The following is a 15,948-nucleotide window of genomic DNA, read 5'->3' on the forward strand; positions in this document are numbered from 1 at the left end:
TTCCTACCCTCACCTATGGTCATGAGCTATGGGTAGTGACCGAAAGAACGAGATCGCGAATACAAGCAGCTGAAATGAGCTTCCTCCGCAGGGTGTCTGGGCTTTCCCTTAAAGATAGGGTGAGAAGCTCAGTCATCCGGGAGGGGCTCAGAATAGAGCCGCTGCTCCTCCGCATCGAGAGGAGTCAGATGAGGTGGCTCGGGCATCTGATCAGGATGCCTCCTGGACGCCTCCCTGGTGAGGTGTTCCGGGCACGTCTAACCGGGAGGAGGCCCCGGGGAAGACCCAGGACACGTTGGAGGGACTATGTCTCCCGGCTGGCCTGGGAATGCCTCGGGATTCTCCCGGAAGAGCTAGAAGAAGTGGCCGGGGAGAGGGAAATCTGGGCATCTCTGCTTAAGCTGCTGCCCCCGCGACCCGACCTCGGATAAGCAGGAGACAATGGATGGATGGATCATATCTGAAGCAAAATTGTTTCTCTGTAACTCCTTGGCGGATCTACCATCAGGGAGACCTTCATGTGCACTGTAGGGTCTTGGCATATGTAAGAAAAAAAGTAATGCTGGCCTTTTTCTGTTTCAGTTTTACCTTACATTCTTCTACACAACACATATACATGGATACTTGTACATCATATTGCCTCCCTTTGGCTTAAATATCTAAGACAGACCACCCCTCTGGCTTGTTTTATTTTTATATGTGATGTTCAAAGAGTAAGTATATGAGTATGACACCCTGGGGCCTGTGGGGGTCTTAATCTGGGGGGTATCTTTCGTACGTGGATTACTCGTTTAGCCGGATGTAATTGTTGACGATTTGGCCTGATCCTGGATCTGTTGGTTTTTCGAAACTCTTGCTGGATGTGTTGTCATAGGAACACATCCAAATCCTCAAACATGCTCGGAGCAGGTTTGTTCTATGTAAACAAGGATTAGTTTACACACGTAATCAGTGACGGTGCGTGGAATTCATTAAGACATGGCTTCACCGTTCATGAATGAGCAACCTATTGATATCGGTGCGCAAATTATAAGAAGAGAAATTCATTTAGAGGGGGTTTTGCGCGATCGGCAAGATCCTTTATTGCTCCCGGAAGAAATTCTTTTCGAAAGATACCGCTTTAGCCGAGGGGGAATATTGTACCTCAAAGATTTATTAGCACCTTATATTCGAAGTCAAACTAGGCAAAGTCGGGCTCTCACAACCACACAGCATGCATTGCTTTGAGGTTTTTTGCAAATGGAACTTTTTTTATATACTGTAGGCGATGTGGAAAATCTATCTAAAAGTGCAGTTTGCCGGCGAATTTGTAAAGTCTGTTTGGCTCTGAAATATTTCCTTTGGGTTTTCATAGTGTTTCCAGACAATAGAAGAGGCGTTTCATGCTATTGCAGGTAGGCAACACACAGGCAAAAACACCCACAGTTCCATGAAGAATCTCACAATCAGCCTAACATTCTCATTACCCAGGATTTCCAAATGTGATTGGGGCACTGGATTGTACGCAGATCCGAATTATCAGACACAGTGTCTTCATCAAATATTTGACCTTCGTCAATATCTCGTTGGTCAGACACAGGTTCTAGGGATATGACATTCCCTGCAACTGACCCAACACCAGTGCATCCTGCCACTGGTTCTGAGGAGGAGCTTTGCCCTGGAATGCCCTCAGAAACAGGGTGATGGGCATTTTGCTGGAGAGCCAATTCTTCTGCAAGTCTGGACCGCGTGGACCTCCACCTGTTTTTTGCTTGTCTGCCTTCTTATTAGCTTTGGAATTAATGTTTTTTATATTATATATGATTCTTTATGTCAACAATTCTTTAAATAGTTATATACCAATATTTACCAGTTTGAAGTATATTCTTGTACTTCACTTTAACTTGTTCCCATGTTCTCCTTGTGCTCACGTCTGATCTGGAATTATGACATATTAAACATGAATTTACATGCATATTTAATATATTAAATGTGAATTTCCCCTTGGGATTAATAAAGTATCTATCTATCTATCTATCTAATTAATCTGACACATAGGAAATGAAACGCTGCATTCAGTAAGTACAATGCACACTACTTAGCGTTTAATTTGTCGGCCACTTTTTGCCAGCCGTCTTTTCTGGTTTGGGCTGCTTTTGCAGTGTTACCCTTTGTGCATATTAAATCTTGAAATTCTTCATGTCCTTCGAATAAAAGGTCCTGCTCCGCTTGTGTGAAAAAAAAAATGCGCCTGTTCTTTCGTCATTTTGTTATAGCCTATCAAAGACTTGCTGATCATGTTTTCTAGACTCAATATATATGGGCTTTTCACTCAGCGTGCACATTCATCTCAGATGATTAGATCCAGCTAGACTAATCTACTACATGGCTGCATTTGAAAAACCGACTTATCCCAGATGAGTTTCACTGGCATTAACTTATCCAAGATGAGGCATCTATCATCAGATGATTTAAGCGACGTACAGAAAATACCCCCCTGGTCTTGCTGCCATTTATTTCCTAATTATGTAGATAGTACAGAAGAGTGGAAGCTTGTCATTTATTGTGCACCCAGCTTTTCCTAATAACTGAATTAATCCAACAGTCACAAAAGCATTCAAAATACCTAGTCAAAAGCAAAACAATATTTGTAAAAAAATGTCTCATTGCAGTGCAAACTTTACAGTAGAGTTTAAGCTCTATAGGATAAATATTATGAGAGATCTCATATCAGATGTGGAGAACAATGGAGAACTTTATAACTCTGTGCCGCTTTACTGAAGATTAATGGTTAAATTAAGCTGATCTGTATTTTTCTGTCTCTTATATTATACAATATAAATATTTGCATGAATCACTTGTCTTTTTCTATAGTATCGAGTTAAATAAATTTGATTCAATATCAGGCTATACTTCAGTTAAAACAGAAATATAAAATATGGTTTCCATCTTTTTTATGGTAAAAGTTGTGCTTTTTCATGTCTATAACAGTCTGTCTGATGCATGTGGAATTCATTTTGTAACATTACCCACCATGCTAAGTTTGTTAAATCTGCTCATGAGGTGGTCTAAGTTGGGTACACACTTTTGTTCCCTTTCTGACTCCAAGAAGCACATTACAGCTGCACTTAGTCTTAGTCTTGATCCACTGCTAGTCTGCAGCTCTGGGGCCCACTGCAACAGCTTTAAAGCCAAACGTTAGTCTTTTTACCGTAAATACGTACTAAGACCAGATCAGCATGGGATCATCCCAAGGTTGTGGCACACTGCAACAGACCCAGAAAGCATTAAGTTAATTAAAGCGAGCAAATGTGAATCCAATGTGATTGAAAGTTTAGTTTGTAATTATTAAGCCCTACTACATTTTAGAAACATTAGGGTGCGGTTGTGTTTACAGATTACTCTGGTGTTGACTTTTAGCAACTTTTAAATTGCGTTTCATATACTTCTTGTTTGTTTTCATATCATTAATCAAATGTGCCTGTTCCTGAGCCTATATTGGCTCCTGACAGCCTTTACATGCAGTATGTTTAATGACTTGATTCTTAATGTTGAAATGTTTCTGTGGCTAGAGTCAATAATAATGTCCATAAGCTTATTTATAGATGCAATAAATAATTGAAATGACAAATATGTGTTCCGTATCTAGTAACGGTTAAAACACTGATGGAAGTTACACTGTGGAGCGTCATGGTTGCAGAGATGAAATTAGAAAATGCTATGAAAACAAAGCTGGAATAATGAGCTCCCCTGACTCCTAACAATGACATTCAACACACCGTAAAAGCAAACAGGGCAAATATACTCTGTCTTCTGTGTAAAAGAAGGTCCATAAATATTGATATTTATTAAGGAGCTGGTACTTCGTCAAAATATATGAAGTGGAGACCGTAATGAGATGAAAACAGCAATGGTCCTGTCATTTCTACAGTACCGAAAGATTTTAGTTCCACCAGTACTGTAAGTTTTTATATGTCATCAATGAATAAACCCAGGAAGTACCAATTAGGAATGAGGTTATTAATTCTGCTGCGTCTGAATCATAGTTCAAATCTGCAGTGTACTCAAAATGAAGCTGTGCAATTAGAGAGCCTGATCTCCAACCAACTGTTTTCTTCTGCTTGAACAAGCAACTGCAAGAAGGTTCTCATAGATTAAGTTATGATTTAATTGCAGCATTGGAGGAGACCAGCAGAGCTGAACGTGGATAGGTATTGTTGTTTGAGCAGAATCCCAGAATGAACACTCCTCTATCTACCTGTCTAGTCCTCTGGTTACCTCCTTCTAGTCTGTGCAGTCATAAAAAGTTAAAAGTCAACTCCAATTAAAATAGAGACATACTGCAACCCAAATACAAGGATGTAACTCAGTTGTCAGCCTTTTAATATAGACATACTCCTCTGTTACTAAAGCTTGTTTCCACTTAATAAAATGAGAGCAAAAGGAAAGTGGATGGCTTATAAAAATGTGCTTGAAATGAAAAAAAACTATTATTTTTCAGTAGTGATAAAGAAACTAAAATGTATATCTTTTGCATAGTAACACACTGTATTAAAGATGCAGACCACTAATTCCAAACAGTGGGCACCTGAGCTGTGGTGGCTCTTATTATTTGTGTCATGAAAACAGAAAATGTCAGTTTATAAGCCAATTCCTTATTATTTTAAAAACAATAAACCTTCTGACATCAATCTCAGGCTGGTCTTTAATTGCACTACAATTTGTATAAATGGTATGTGACAGTATAGGTATTGTGGTAATTTCACAGTATTTATTAACCTTTCATATATTAGGGTGAGAAACTGATTTTTCATCTCTTGGTTTCTGAACTGGTTAATTCCAGTTTCAGTGGGCCTGAATCTAAACCAAACAAATTAAGACACAAGGAAGCTACTGTATCACATCTGGATGGTGCGGCATCCATTGCAGGGAATACTAATGCGCACACAGCTTCATTTACTCTCTCATACCGCATCAGTTATTTGGCATGTCTTTGGAAAATGGTAGGAAATGCAGAGTACCTGAGGGAAAAGCTCCCAAAGATATAATGGTGACATGTGCTAGCAGTGATTTTTACGCAAGCACACATTAAATGGAGTTTGTTTCTCCATTGTGGTAGAAGTTAGTTCACTCTTAATTTGTATTTTTTGGAGGGGGAGAATGACTTTTTTCAAGGAATTTATCTTTCATTGTTTATTCTTTTGGTTACAGAGCCTCTGTGTAGCTCAAGCCAGACTTGCACTTTCTGTGCTAGTAGGTTTTGGCTGACAGTGTCCATTTGAAAGGACACCTGAGTGAATCTGAACATCATTAAAAATGTTTTTACTTTACATGCTGTTGCTTGAAGAATGCATATAAATGTGAAGTCCTGTCAGTGTAGATGTAAATAGAGCAGATCTCAGATATGAAGCATTGTTAATTACAATATGACTTATTACATTCAATTATTTTATTAGGACATACTAAAGACTCTCCATGCCACAGTTGATATAAATAAGAAACTGGACAATAAACAAAAGTGGATTTAATTGCTGTGCATATTGTGTTTAGTTGGTCATAAGATGTCAGCTGTGTTTTGTCTCTACCAAATTCCTTTAGGCTTACTGTGTATGAGAAGATGAATGGGACTCATTGCATTTTACAGGCATGGTGCATTTACGAGTGGGTGGTATGACAAAAAATACATATCTAAACATTCTAATGGTTTAGACAGATACTGTTATAATGTATTTGTACATATGTTTTAGACTGAAACATTTAACAGATAATGTGTAACAGATGAATGAATAAGATGAAATGAATAAGAAAGTCAACACAGTTGCATCTCTTATTCATTAAAAACGCGTTAACACTCTGCTGCTCAAACAGATTTGATTGCAGATACAGTGCATCCAGAAAGTATTCACAGCGCATCACTTTTTCCACATTTTGTTATGTTACAGCCTTATTCCAAAATGGATTAAATTCATTTTTTTCCTCAGAATTCTACATACAACACCCCATAATGACAATGTGAAAAAAGTTTGAGGTTTTTGCAAATTTATTAAAAATAAAAAAATTGAGAAAGCACATGTACATAAGTATTCACAGCCTTTGCTGTGAAGCTCGAAATTGAGCTCAGATGCATCCTGTTTCCCCTGATCATCCTTGAGACGTTTCTGCAGCTTAATTGGAGTCTACCTGTGGTAAATTCAGGTGATTGGACATGATTTGGAAAGGCACACACCTGTCTATATAAGGTCCCACAGTTGACAGTTCATGTCAGAGCACAAACCAAGCATGAAGTCAAAGGAATTGTCTGTAGACCTCCGAGACAGGATAGTCTCGAGGCACAAATCTGGGGAAGGTTACAGAAACATTTCTGCTGCTTTGAAGGTCCCAATGAGCACAGTGGCCTCCATCATCCGTAAGTGGAAGAAGTTCAAAACTACCAGGACTCTTCCTAGAGCTGGCTGGCCATCTAAACTGAGCAATCAGGGGAGAAGGGCCTTAGTCAGGGAGGTGACCAAGAACCCGATGGTCACTCTGTCAGAGCTCCAGAGGTCCTCTGTGGAGAGAGTAGAACCTTCCAGGAGGACAACCATCTCTGCAGCAATCCACCAATCAGGCCTGTGTTGTGTGCAGAATTCTGAGGAAAAAAAATGAATTTAATCCATTTTGGAATAAGGCTGTAACATAACAAAATGTGGAAAAAGTGATGCGCTGTGAATACTTTCTGGATGCACTGTATTTAGCTCTCCTGAACCAATAAAAGTGCAGCTTGTTTTTCTCTCCTTTTCACTCACTTGCATGTTCACATAGCCTCTGACAAGCAAAAACAGCACAAGACACAGCTTCTTTCTGTCCCGTTTTCCTATATTATTACAATGATAAGCTCAGTTCTCATACAAAAAGATGCTCCCTTTAAGAAACTAGTATATCGGCACAAAACCACATTTTCTGTTTCCTTTTGTATGTATTTTATGTTGAAAGTGTTTACACATTTTTTTAGTGTACCAGTATTATGAATTTGTCAAAACCCTTACTGGAAGAACAATTTCACACAGTATACTGGATCACTTTCTGTGTTGACTGAAGTGTCACCAAGTAAGTTGCATGATCATCATGATGAAAAAAAAAAAAAAGAAGTGCAAAAGAAAACAAGATCCCTAAGAATGTCGCTGTGAGTCAGTATTCATACAGCTCATAAGCCAGAGCCCAGTATTTCTGTTACACTTAAAACATCCTCACTGCTGCATTATCTGTAAAAGCAACATTACAGAAAAATTGAAAACTATAACTAATAATATAAGCTCCACAATGAGCAGCCGTCCATCATGATTTGTTGCAGCCAATGATTTTAACTTGACACTTTGACATAATGTTTACCTCTTCATTGGGCATTTATTTCAGAAATGTCATATTTAATAAGTATGAACTACAGTTAGCTGTAGACACTCCATAACTAACCAGCATACATCAATCAATACAACTTTTGCATTGCTTGACTTGGAAAATACTGTCTGTGAGATCAATTGGAGCCACCACAGTTTTTAACTACATAATGACAAGTGCCTCCGTATAGTTAATGCTGTTTTATTAATGAGAGCTGCAGAAGATTCCACATGAACAAGATTATAGCTAATAAGCTCAGAAAGTTTCCATCTTGAAATTAAAATGAGTTTGGCTATTATGGTTTCTGAGCTAGAACTTTCACTTGGTAGACAGTAAGATTTAAATAGAAGGACATAGACCAAAATGATAACTGCAAACCACAATTACATGAACAGTGCACAAAATCAAAACGTAGAAAAAAGGCAAGCTGAATTAACATTTGGAAATTTCTCAAAATGAATTTCTGATATCTTAAAATGCAGTTCATCTACTCTAGAAATCTCAAAAGTGGTTCCTTTGCATTTAAGACATCTACATACATTTTGAAATGTCTCAAATTCATTTTCAGATATCTCAAAGTAACTGCATGCAGATTTCCAGACTGACTTTGTATGCATTTTAAGGTATTTGAAATGTATTTGAGATCTCCCTAAATAAATTCCTGCACCTTTCTAGAGATCTCAAATTCATTTAAAGATATCTTAAAATGGACAGTAAGTTGTATTAAAAAAGTCATTTTCAGATACTGTACCTTGAATTGCATTTCATATACATAAAGAGGTGTGTTTTTCAATACAGTAAATTACTGCAGCTGCTTTCTCCTTCCATCTGATGCTTGTCTGCTCAGACAGTATACAATGAAGCAGCAAACATTTTATGAAAGCTTGCTTAGCAGAGACCCATTTTGCCGGGGAGGCGAAAGGTCACATTTAATACACTGCACATGCCTAAAATGCCTCTTCACAGCAGTACAGTGTTTCATCTTTAAATATTGTACAGTTTGAACCAGAGTCTTCCTGAGTAAAACCAAACCATTTTTAATCAGCACAGCTAATCCTACCTTTTCTAAACTGTTCCTTTTCTATCCTCACTCATTTTTTCTCTCCACCAAGCAACATAGGTAGAGTTGGCACAGTCACACTTAGAAACAGTTCTAGAAATTTTGAGGATTTAATTAAATGTTCAGAAGAAGATTTGAAAAATCAAATAAAGGTGCTAAACATTGCAATTTTGGCTTCTGCATTTATTTTTCTTAGATATCAAATCAAATTAAAAATGAATATATTGTCCAGCCCTATCTGCTAGTGATAATTTAAATACATTCCTTGAGATTAGCAGACAGTTGCTCAAAATACTGCTCAGCATCAAATAGCATTGTCTGACAAAAAAATCAGAAAACTGCATACTTGGTGGTAAGGGGCATAGAATGTGATAGCAACCTGAATGTGCTATGTAAACTTTATGCTTAAAGAGAAAATCCAAACAGGCTGACCAACAAACTTCCATTAATTCGGCCAAATAATACAGGAAGGCAAAGTAATGATAAACACACAGCATGACCATCTACGAACTCCGCTTTGGTGCTGTTAAGCAAAATAAATATGACATTGACCTGCAGGACCCCACCTCCAGTAGCATCCTTACAAAACAGAAAAATATACTTCTTATCTCATCCCTCCTTCTCTGCTTTTAAAAATAATAACAGAGTCCACTCTATTACATACAATAACTAATGTCTGGACATCATTTTTTTGTTAACTTTTTCTTTAACATCTTTTAGAGCACTTTGAGATTACTCATCTAGTAATGTTACAGCATAACGAAACCCATTCCCTCTTTGTAACAAAGCACCGTAAGAACATCAAATATCCGCACGTGGCAGACCTGTCCCTGGACATGCAAACAATTGGTGCAGTCATATATGTCCAAACACTAACCAGTTTAGAAGAAATACTCAAGATGTAGCACAGTCATCCATCACCTGTGATGCTGATTTGGGCATTTTGAAGATGCAGTGCAAGGAGTCATACATCAGTTTCGGCTGCACAGGGTAGTTTTTAAGCCTTCTGCTTTGGTCTTCCAAATCATCAAATTACATACTGTCATCCTCCCTGAAACAGACTTCCATAATCTCCCTTTAAGATGATTACTTAAATGATTTGGAAAGCAAAGGAATGTTTTAACCATAATTACAGTTACGGAATTGGAATTAGTCATTGACAAGATACACCATCAATCTGTGCAGAACATAGTGTAATTCAACAAAAAATTATACTCCACTTACATTTTACATAGATAGTGAAAGTCAAAATAAACGCACAAAGGCCAATACCCCAATTATGAGAAGTGTCTTCATGTTTTAGGACTGACCTGCACTCTGACTGGATTGGAGTAAAGAGTCTTTGCCTACCTGTCAGCCAGCATTAGAACTACTACAGCTGCCAATTCACTTCAAGGAGCCTTTGGGATTTTACCAGACAGGAGACAATGGCATAGTGAGAGATGTGTTGTGATATCTTAAACTGCATTGCTTGCTCTTTACCTTATCTTATTTAGTTTGAAAAGGTCCAATCCATAATCATAACACACTATTGTATCTAAAATTAGAAAAAAAATCTCATTTTCCATTTATGGAACTGCATAAAGCTTCTTTAGAATTTACCCATGGAGTTAGTAAGGTTGTTCTAACTAAGCCTGCTGGGCTTTGGCTAACCAACTTGTTCCTTCAGTTTTTTTGAATGACAACTCAGTGGGTTAACAGTTTAATTTCATAGCTTTCCAGATGGCTTGGAGATGATGTTGAGTTTGAATTTCATGTGAAATATTGTATTACTTACTGTATGCTCACTTGTGTTGACTGTAACGTATTCTTATAAAACTAATAAAGGGAAGAGGAAAGAGAAGCAATGTGCTGGTCGTGACATTGCCTGTAACTTTGTTTCAGAGATTTTAAATGTAGTCCACACTCCCAACATTTTACATTTCAGTGTGGCAAAAAAAGAGATTTAGGGATGGTCAACAATGAAATACTGAGAACAACATTTACTTTTTATTCTTGCTTTTAGGTAAAGCCATTGTCTGTTAACACTGGTTGCTTTGTCCTGTATGCCAAATTGTCTCATGACGTCACTGCGGGCCTTTAAAAGAGCCACATGGCAGAGATGAAAGAAATGGCTGGCAGGAGCTGTCCTGGCACAGGTATTAACACACACAATTAAAACATCCTGTCATGAGGGTGAATAAGATCAGGGTGTAATTAGTATTTTTGTTATCTTTCAGATGCATTGAAGACATGTGACACCGAGCTGGCTGGTCAGATCTCACAGGTTTTTCACTGTTTTCCTATCAGCCTCATCTCAGACTAACAAAACTGCTTGCATATGCACCCAGGGAAGAGATTCACACCTGCAGTGTTTTGTTTCACATCCGACTGATTAATTTCTGAAACATGCACAGAAATTTTCTATTCTTATTAACACTATGCTGTGATGACACTTTTCTGTGTTTTTGTAGTACATGGTAAAGTGAAATTGCACTTTGGATGTACAATATATGTAATTCTTTGCACAAAAGAGTATAGCAGTTACATTTAACGTAGAACTCTGTTTAAAACTGTGACCTCTGGCTTTTCTAATCAAATATATCCAAAACAAATGCACCATTTTTTGAATGCACTCCTCACATTCTGTAAGACTTGTTAATTGTTCTGGAGTCCTGTAAGTAAGGTTGGGGTAAGTGATGCATGGTATATAAAATATCTTTATTCCTACAGCTGCACATGATGGTGGCAGAGCTGAAAGCAGGCTTTGGAGATGCTGTGGTTCAGCTGAGCAGCATTCAGCACTATGACAGCGTCTTGCAGCAGCGTATTGACCAGACAAGGTGGGACTACAGCCAGGAGATTCAGCAGCTGAGAGATTTGGTTTACGGTCTAAAGGTGAGAAAAAAAAGTAGTCAACTCACATGTCCTACATAGTATTGTACTTTTGCCAGACCACACTACCATAAGTAAAGTCGCTGTACTATGAAGAAAGTAAGCAGGAAATTCCAGGAACATTAAGCACAGTTACTTTTGTGACATCTACAAGAGAATATGTTCAACAAAGAGATGTTTGCATTTTATTACTGTACCCCAAACACCACCCCACTCCAAGTTACATTGGCTCACAGTGCCCGAAACATTCAAAACAGAGTTCAGAGAAAATATTTAATGCGCTTTCTTATCTTCTTTCCAAGGATGACTTGGGAGATGCTATGCGTCATATTGGACTTGTCAGTGACTTACAGAAACGCCTCCAGCAGGACCTGGAGATAATAAAACAGGACAGAGTACGAACACCTGTAGTGACAGAACGTCAAAGCTGCAGGTGAGGGTAATGTGGGTAAAGACTATTGTTAAGTGACAGTTAACTGAACCACAGCTGAGTTATTTGACTCTGCAGAGTGTATAAAGGATCGTCAAGGGGGCAGGGTTTTATTGGAATTTCAACATTATTTCCATATAATCATAGTTTTTTGCTAAAATGTCTGTTTAATTAGACTCCTTCCCCCGCAACCTTTTTCTTAGAGCTCAGATGATTATTTTTCTCAGGCATTTTGTCAACTTAAGTTCCCTTCAAGAATTTTAGCTCTCATAATTGCATAATGTATATTTAACATACTAGCTATGGGTTCTCCGATTATTTTTTATCTTTTTAAATATAGGTAGATATGTGCCTAAATGTTGATCCCAGTGAACGAGCTAGTCATTCTGTCACTGACACTAAAATCTGTGCAGTATCAAGTGCCAGTAGTGTAAAAACAATACCATCTTCATACTGGATTCAATCAGCATGGATACATTTGCAAGTGTCAATTTAGTTAACAGCTTTGCTAAATTAAAAATATTTTTACATTATGAATTTAAAAACTTGGAATGACATTCTGATTAAGATCCCTGTAGCATTGTAAACTCTTGCTACTGCAGTTGTTAATGGTCAGAATTTAGTTGACCTGCTCTCTTGTACAGCAGGGCAAGACAGGCCGAAGAGGGTAATGTAGGAGAGGCTTTGATTGCATCTATACAGTAAGTGTAGGCTGAGATCGAGTATGGCTGTTAACAAACTACTTGCAATGCTATTTGCTGATTTTACAATGAGACCTCAATGACGTGTATTATCCTTTAGATTCTGACACCATTATTTGTATGACTCGTCTCCTTCAGATATAAAACCATCATTTTTTTTTTTTTTTTAATTTGTGAAGTGATTGGTAGAAAATGTAACACTTATGTGTGTGATACACTTCAGCAAAATGCAGACATATGTAAAAGCTGATTCTTAATCCATCTTTTTGTTGTGCGACAGTAGGGAACCTTTCTCTGGGAATCTATTTGAATTGAACCCTTCTTCAAGTGGGAACAGGCCGACTTGTTCTTTTTTAAACGCACTTATTCCAGGACATCGTCAGAGTCAAGGTAACTGATGACCTAAAACAGCTACAGATACACTTGAAAAGTGACCACTGTCCAAATATTTATATTGTTGCTTGTAAACAATAGCTTTTCTTTTGTATAGATACAGGGTGTGTGTGTGTGTGTGTGTGTGTCAAAATAAATATTAAATAATTGCAACTTCTCTTACACTCCCAGACAACAGATCGCCATTCTGGAGCTCTGATTGTACAGTACTGTAGATCACAATCAAATAATTTATTCATCCATGAGGAAGCGGTGGAAGCATACTGAATTTTACTGAATTAGGAGTAAAATGGATTTACAGTAGATGTTACAGATGGGCTGTGAAAAGAGTGTTTTGGAACAAGTTAGACTTTTAGTTCTCATCATTCTGCAGCTTTTTTGAGAACAGCTTTTACCTGTCCGTATATTTCTCATACTATTACAGAAGCCCTCCCATCAAATCAGAATACTTACCTGTTTTCCCTGGATACAACGGGCACCAGCCCACATTTCCCAGCACCCTTTCACATTCAGGGATCAAGGCAGAATATTGAAAGACCTTCCTCGACATGTGGAATTAAGAAGCTACCAGGATGTGCTTTGGGCTCTAGGACAGACCCACAATTGGAGTGGTTTGTCAATGAAGGTTAGCAGACACATTTAAAGCCAAAAGTTTCTTATTGTGATTTTAAGTGTTTGAAACTGCAGAAGAAAGCTATTTTACTTTTAGAACTGTTAAACTGTAGCTTGCTCCGTAATCCTGGGTAAATCATGTCACATCCTAAAATCTGTGGGCCATCTTTTTATGTACTCGGGATTCATTTTGTTAAAAGGGTTTGATTATTGTGAGCATGCTAAAATTAAAAGAAAAACCCAAATTAGAATATTGTCACGAGTATACAATATTTTTTACATTTTCTGAGAAGCTATATGTATTTTTTAGTGGAACTGATTTAGAATTGTTCATCATAGTTTTGTGTGCAGCAGACAGATACATTGCGCAGTAGCCTAACTAGATTATAGAGCACCATGGATCTAAAGAAAGCTGCATACACTCTGCTGAGAATGGTTTTATATTTTCTGATATCTGGGATTGTTATTAATTAAACATACACAATTTACTTTACACTTATTTTTTCAGTTTCTTTAATTATTGGTTATTCTGCTTTGTATGGGACCCAATATCACATTCAGGTAATACATAGCAACATAAATAACATCTTGGTTATGGAGTCATTATCTTATTCTTTCCTCTCTTCTCTCTTTTAGGTGGGAGATCACAAGCTGTCCTTGAGTTACTTTACTCAGAGCAAAAGTATGTATCCTGTCTGTCAGAGCTCCAGGTCACCTTCATCAAGGCTCTAGAAGCTTTGCCCCAAAGCCACGAAGTCAGGTAGGGTGTCACTCCTTGCAATATAGGCATAGGTTTATTTCTTTTCTTTTTTTGGCAGAGTCATATTTTCTTGTATAATAAATGTAGGCTGTAATCTGTATTTTATTTGTTTCTATCAGAAAGATGATTGATTTATAATAAATAAATAAATGAGATAATTATTGACTTTGCTCTTGGCAATGCCAATAATTAGTAACACATTTTGGTATGGCTCACCTTTCATTTTCTTTGCATTAATCTGTAGATAGGGGTTTTCAGATGTTAGATTAATATTAAATCAACTGAAACATAGAAATACAACTTATTGATAGGCCCAAGGATCTGAAAAATTGAATAATTGTTTATATATTGGCAAAAAATAAGGGACAAAAATAAATGAGACATACAAAATAAGCCAACAGTATAACTTAGGAGAAGGCATTCTTATCTCATTTATATGTTTTCTGGAGTTTGCAATTTTATGAAGATTTTCATTTAATGTTTCCCTTTTTGAATTTTATTATGATGTTACAGCCAGCTCTCTCTTCTTTGCACAACTGGGCAGGGTAGGTAAATGAGGGTTAAATCATTAGGCTGTGACTTGAGGCACATTTGTTTCTAAATTGATCTAAAGCTTGTTGAAGTCAGAAGCTTACCTGGCACAGTTAATCATGGACATGTTATGCAGTTACAATGAAATATAAACAAGTCTTTAATTTGTTGTTCAGTTCATCATGGCACAGGTAAAGAATTTTTAACATACCAAGCATTTACGAATGATGATATGTGGATTCACTTGTTGTGGCTCAAATTAACTTATGGTGGAGTGATTGATTCTCTGATTGATGAAAATGGTGTCAATTGTTGCTTACAAATCAGCTTGAGCTGGGCTTTTTATGGGCTGCCTTGGTGGGTGTCTGGTAGGATCTATAGAAATGCCAGCTTATCTTTGCAGTTCTTTTGTGTGATGTAAAATGTTTTTTTTTGTGCCAGATGCTAATGACAAACATTAAAAAATATAAAATGAACTTGAACTTTATAGCCAGGCAATATGTTTGTAATAAAGGAGTTTTTTCTTGGTGTTACAGCTAAACACATAACAAGGTACGTTAAATTAAACAACACAATATACGTGACACCATCATAGCATGATATACAGTAAAACAGATATAAAAAATATAAAAGTAGAATTGTACTCCCATCCAGTAATATATTAGGTAAGTCCTATATAAAAAAACACAATTTATGTTAAATGGAGGAGGATGGAAATCAAGAATATACAGGTGAATCTGAAAATTTTAAACATAATGATTGCAGTAAGAAAGACACTTCCTGCCTTTAGAAACCACGAATGTTTCCTTGATGGTAATAACTGGACAGGATTACTGACTGGTTGAGTGTAGTCTTTGCATTTATTTCTGGCATGTTTCCTGACCTGCGATGCATACAGGACCTCAACAGAGGTCCAATTTCAGGCCTCCTACAATCTTTTCTGCTGTCCAAATAACACGCTGCAGAATTTGTAGTGTGCTCATACATTGCCTTACCAGACTGCTAATGGAGAAAGTGAGGATGCTTTCGGTGACGGCCTTATAAAACTGCACCAGCACTGATTGGGGCAGGGTAAACTTTTTAAGATGACAGAGGAAAAGATCAACTGTTGAGCTTTTTTGATAATAGCAGTTATGTTTTCGTTCTAGTTTAGATTGTGAGTGATACTTGTGCCAATAAATTTAAATTATTCTACCTTATTGATGGTGACATCATTTATAATTAGGGAGTGTCT

At 37.3% G+C, this 15,948-nt stretch overlaps 1 protein-coding gene across 2 annotated transcripts in view; it reads left to right on the forward strand.

Annotated features, from left to right (window-relative positions):
- The window catches only part of LOC114666717 (rho guanine nucleotide exchange factor 33-like), a 40,842-nt gene that overhangs the window by 10,904 nt on the left and 13,990 nt on the right, over positions 1–15,948 (forward strand). Inside the window, exons 2-8 of one of the 2 annotated variants that reach the window (XM_028821684.2) lie at positions 10,419–10,551; positions 10,633–10,679; positions 11,126–11,290; positions 11,590–11,720; positions 12,702–12,808; positions 13,236–13,436; positions 14,060–14,183. In XM_028821684.2, coding sequence (XP_028677517.2) covers positions 10,506–10,551; positions 10,633–10,679; positions 11,126–11,290; positions 11,590–11,720; positions 12,702–12,808; positions 13,236–13,436; positions 14,060–14,183 — 821 coding nt within the window. In that variant the 5' untranslated portion in view covers positions 10,419–10,505. Of the gene's footprint in view, positions 1–10,418; positions 10,552–10,632; positions 10,680–11,125; positions 11,291–11,589; positions 11,721–12,698; positions 12,809–13,235; positions 13,437–14,059; positions 14,184–15,948 lie in introns of both variants that reach the window. The other variant, XM_028821683.2, reaches the window with a different exon arrangement.

The sequence above is a fragment of the Erpetoichthys calabaricus genome, chromosome 16 (assembly GCF_900747795.2).
Source record: "Erpetoichthys calabaricus chromosome 16, fErpCal1.3, whole genome shotgun sequence".
In the NCBI taxonomy this organism is placed as follows: domain Eukaryota; kingdom Metazoa; phylum Chordata; class Cladistia; order Polypteriformes; family Polypteridae; genus Erpetoichthys; species Erpetoichthys calabaricus.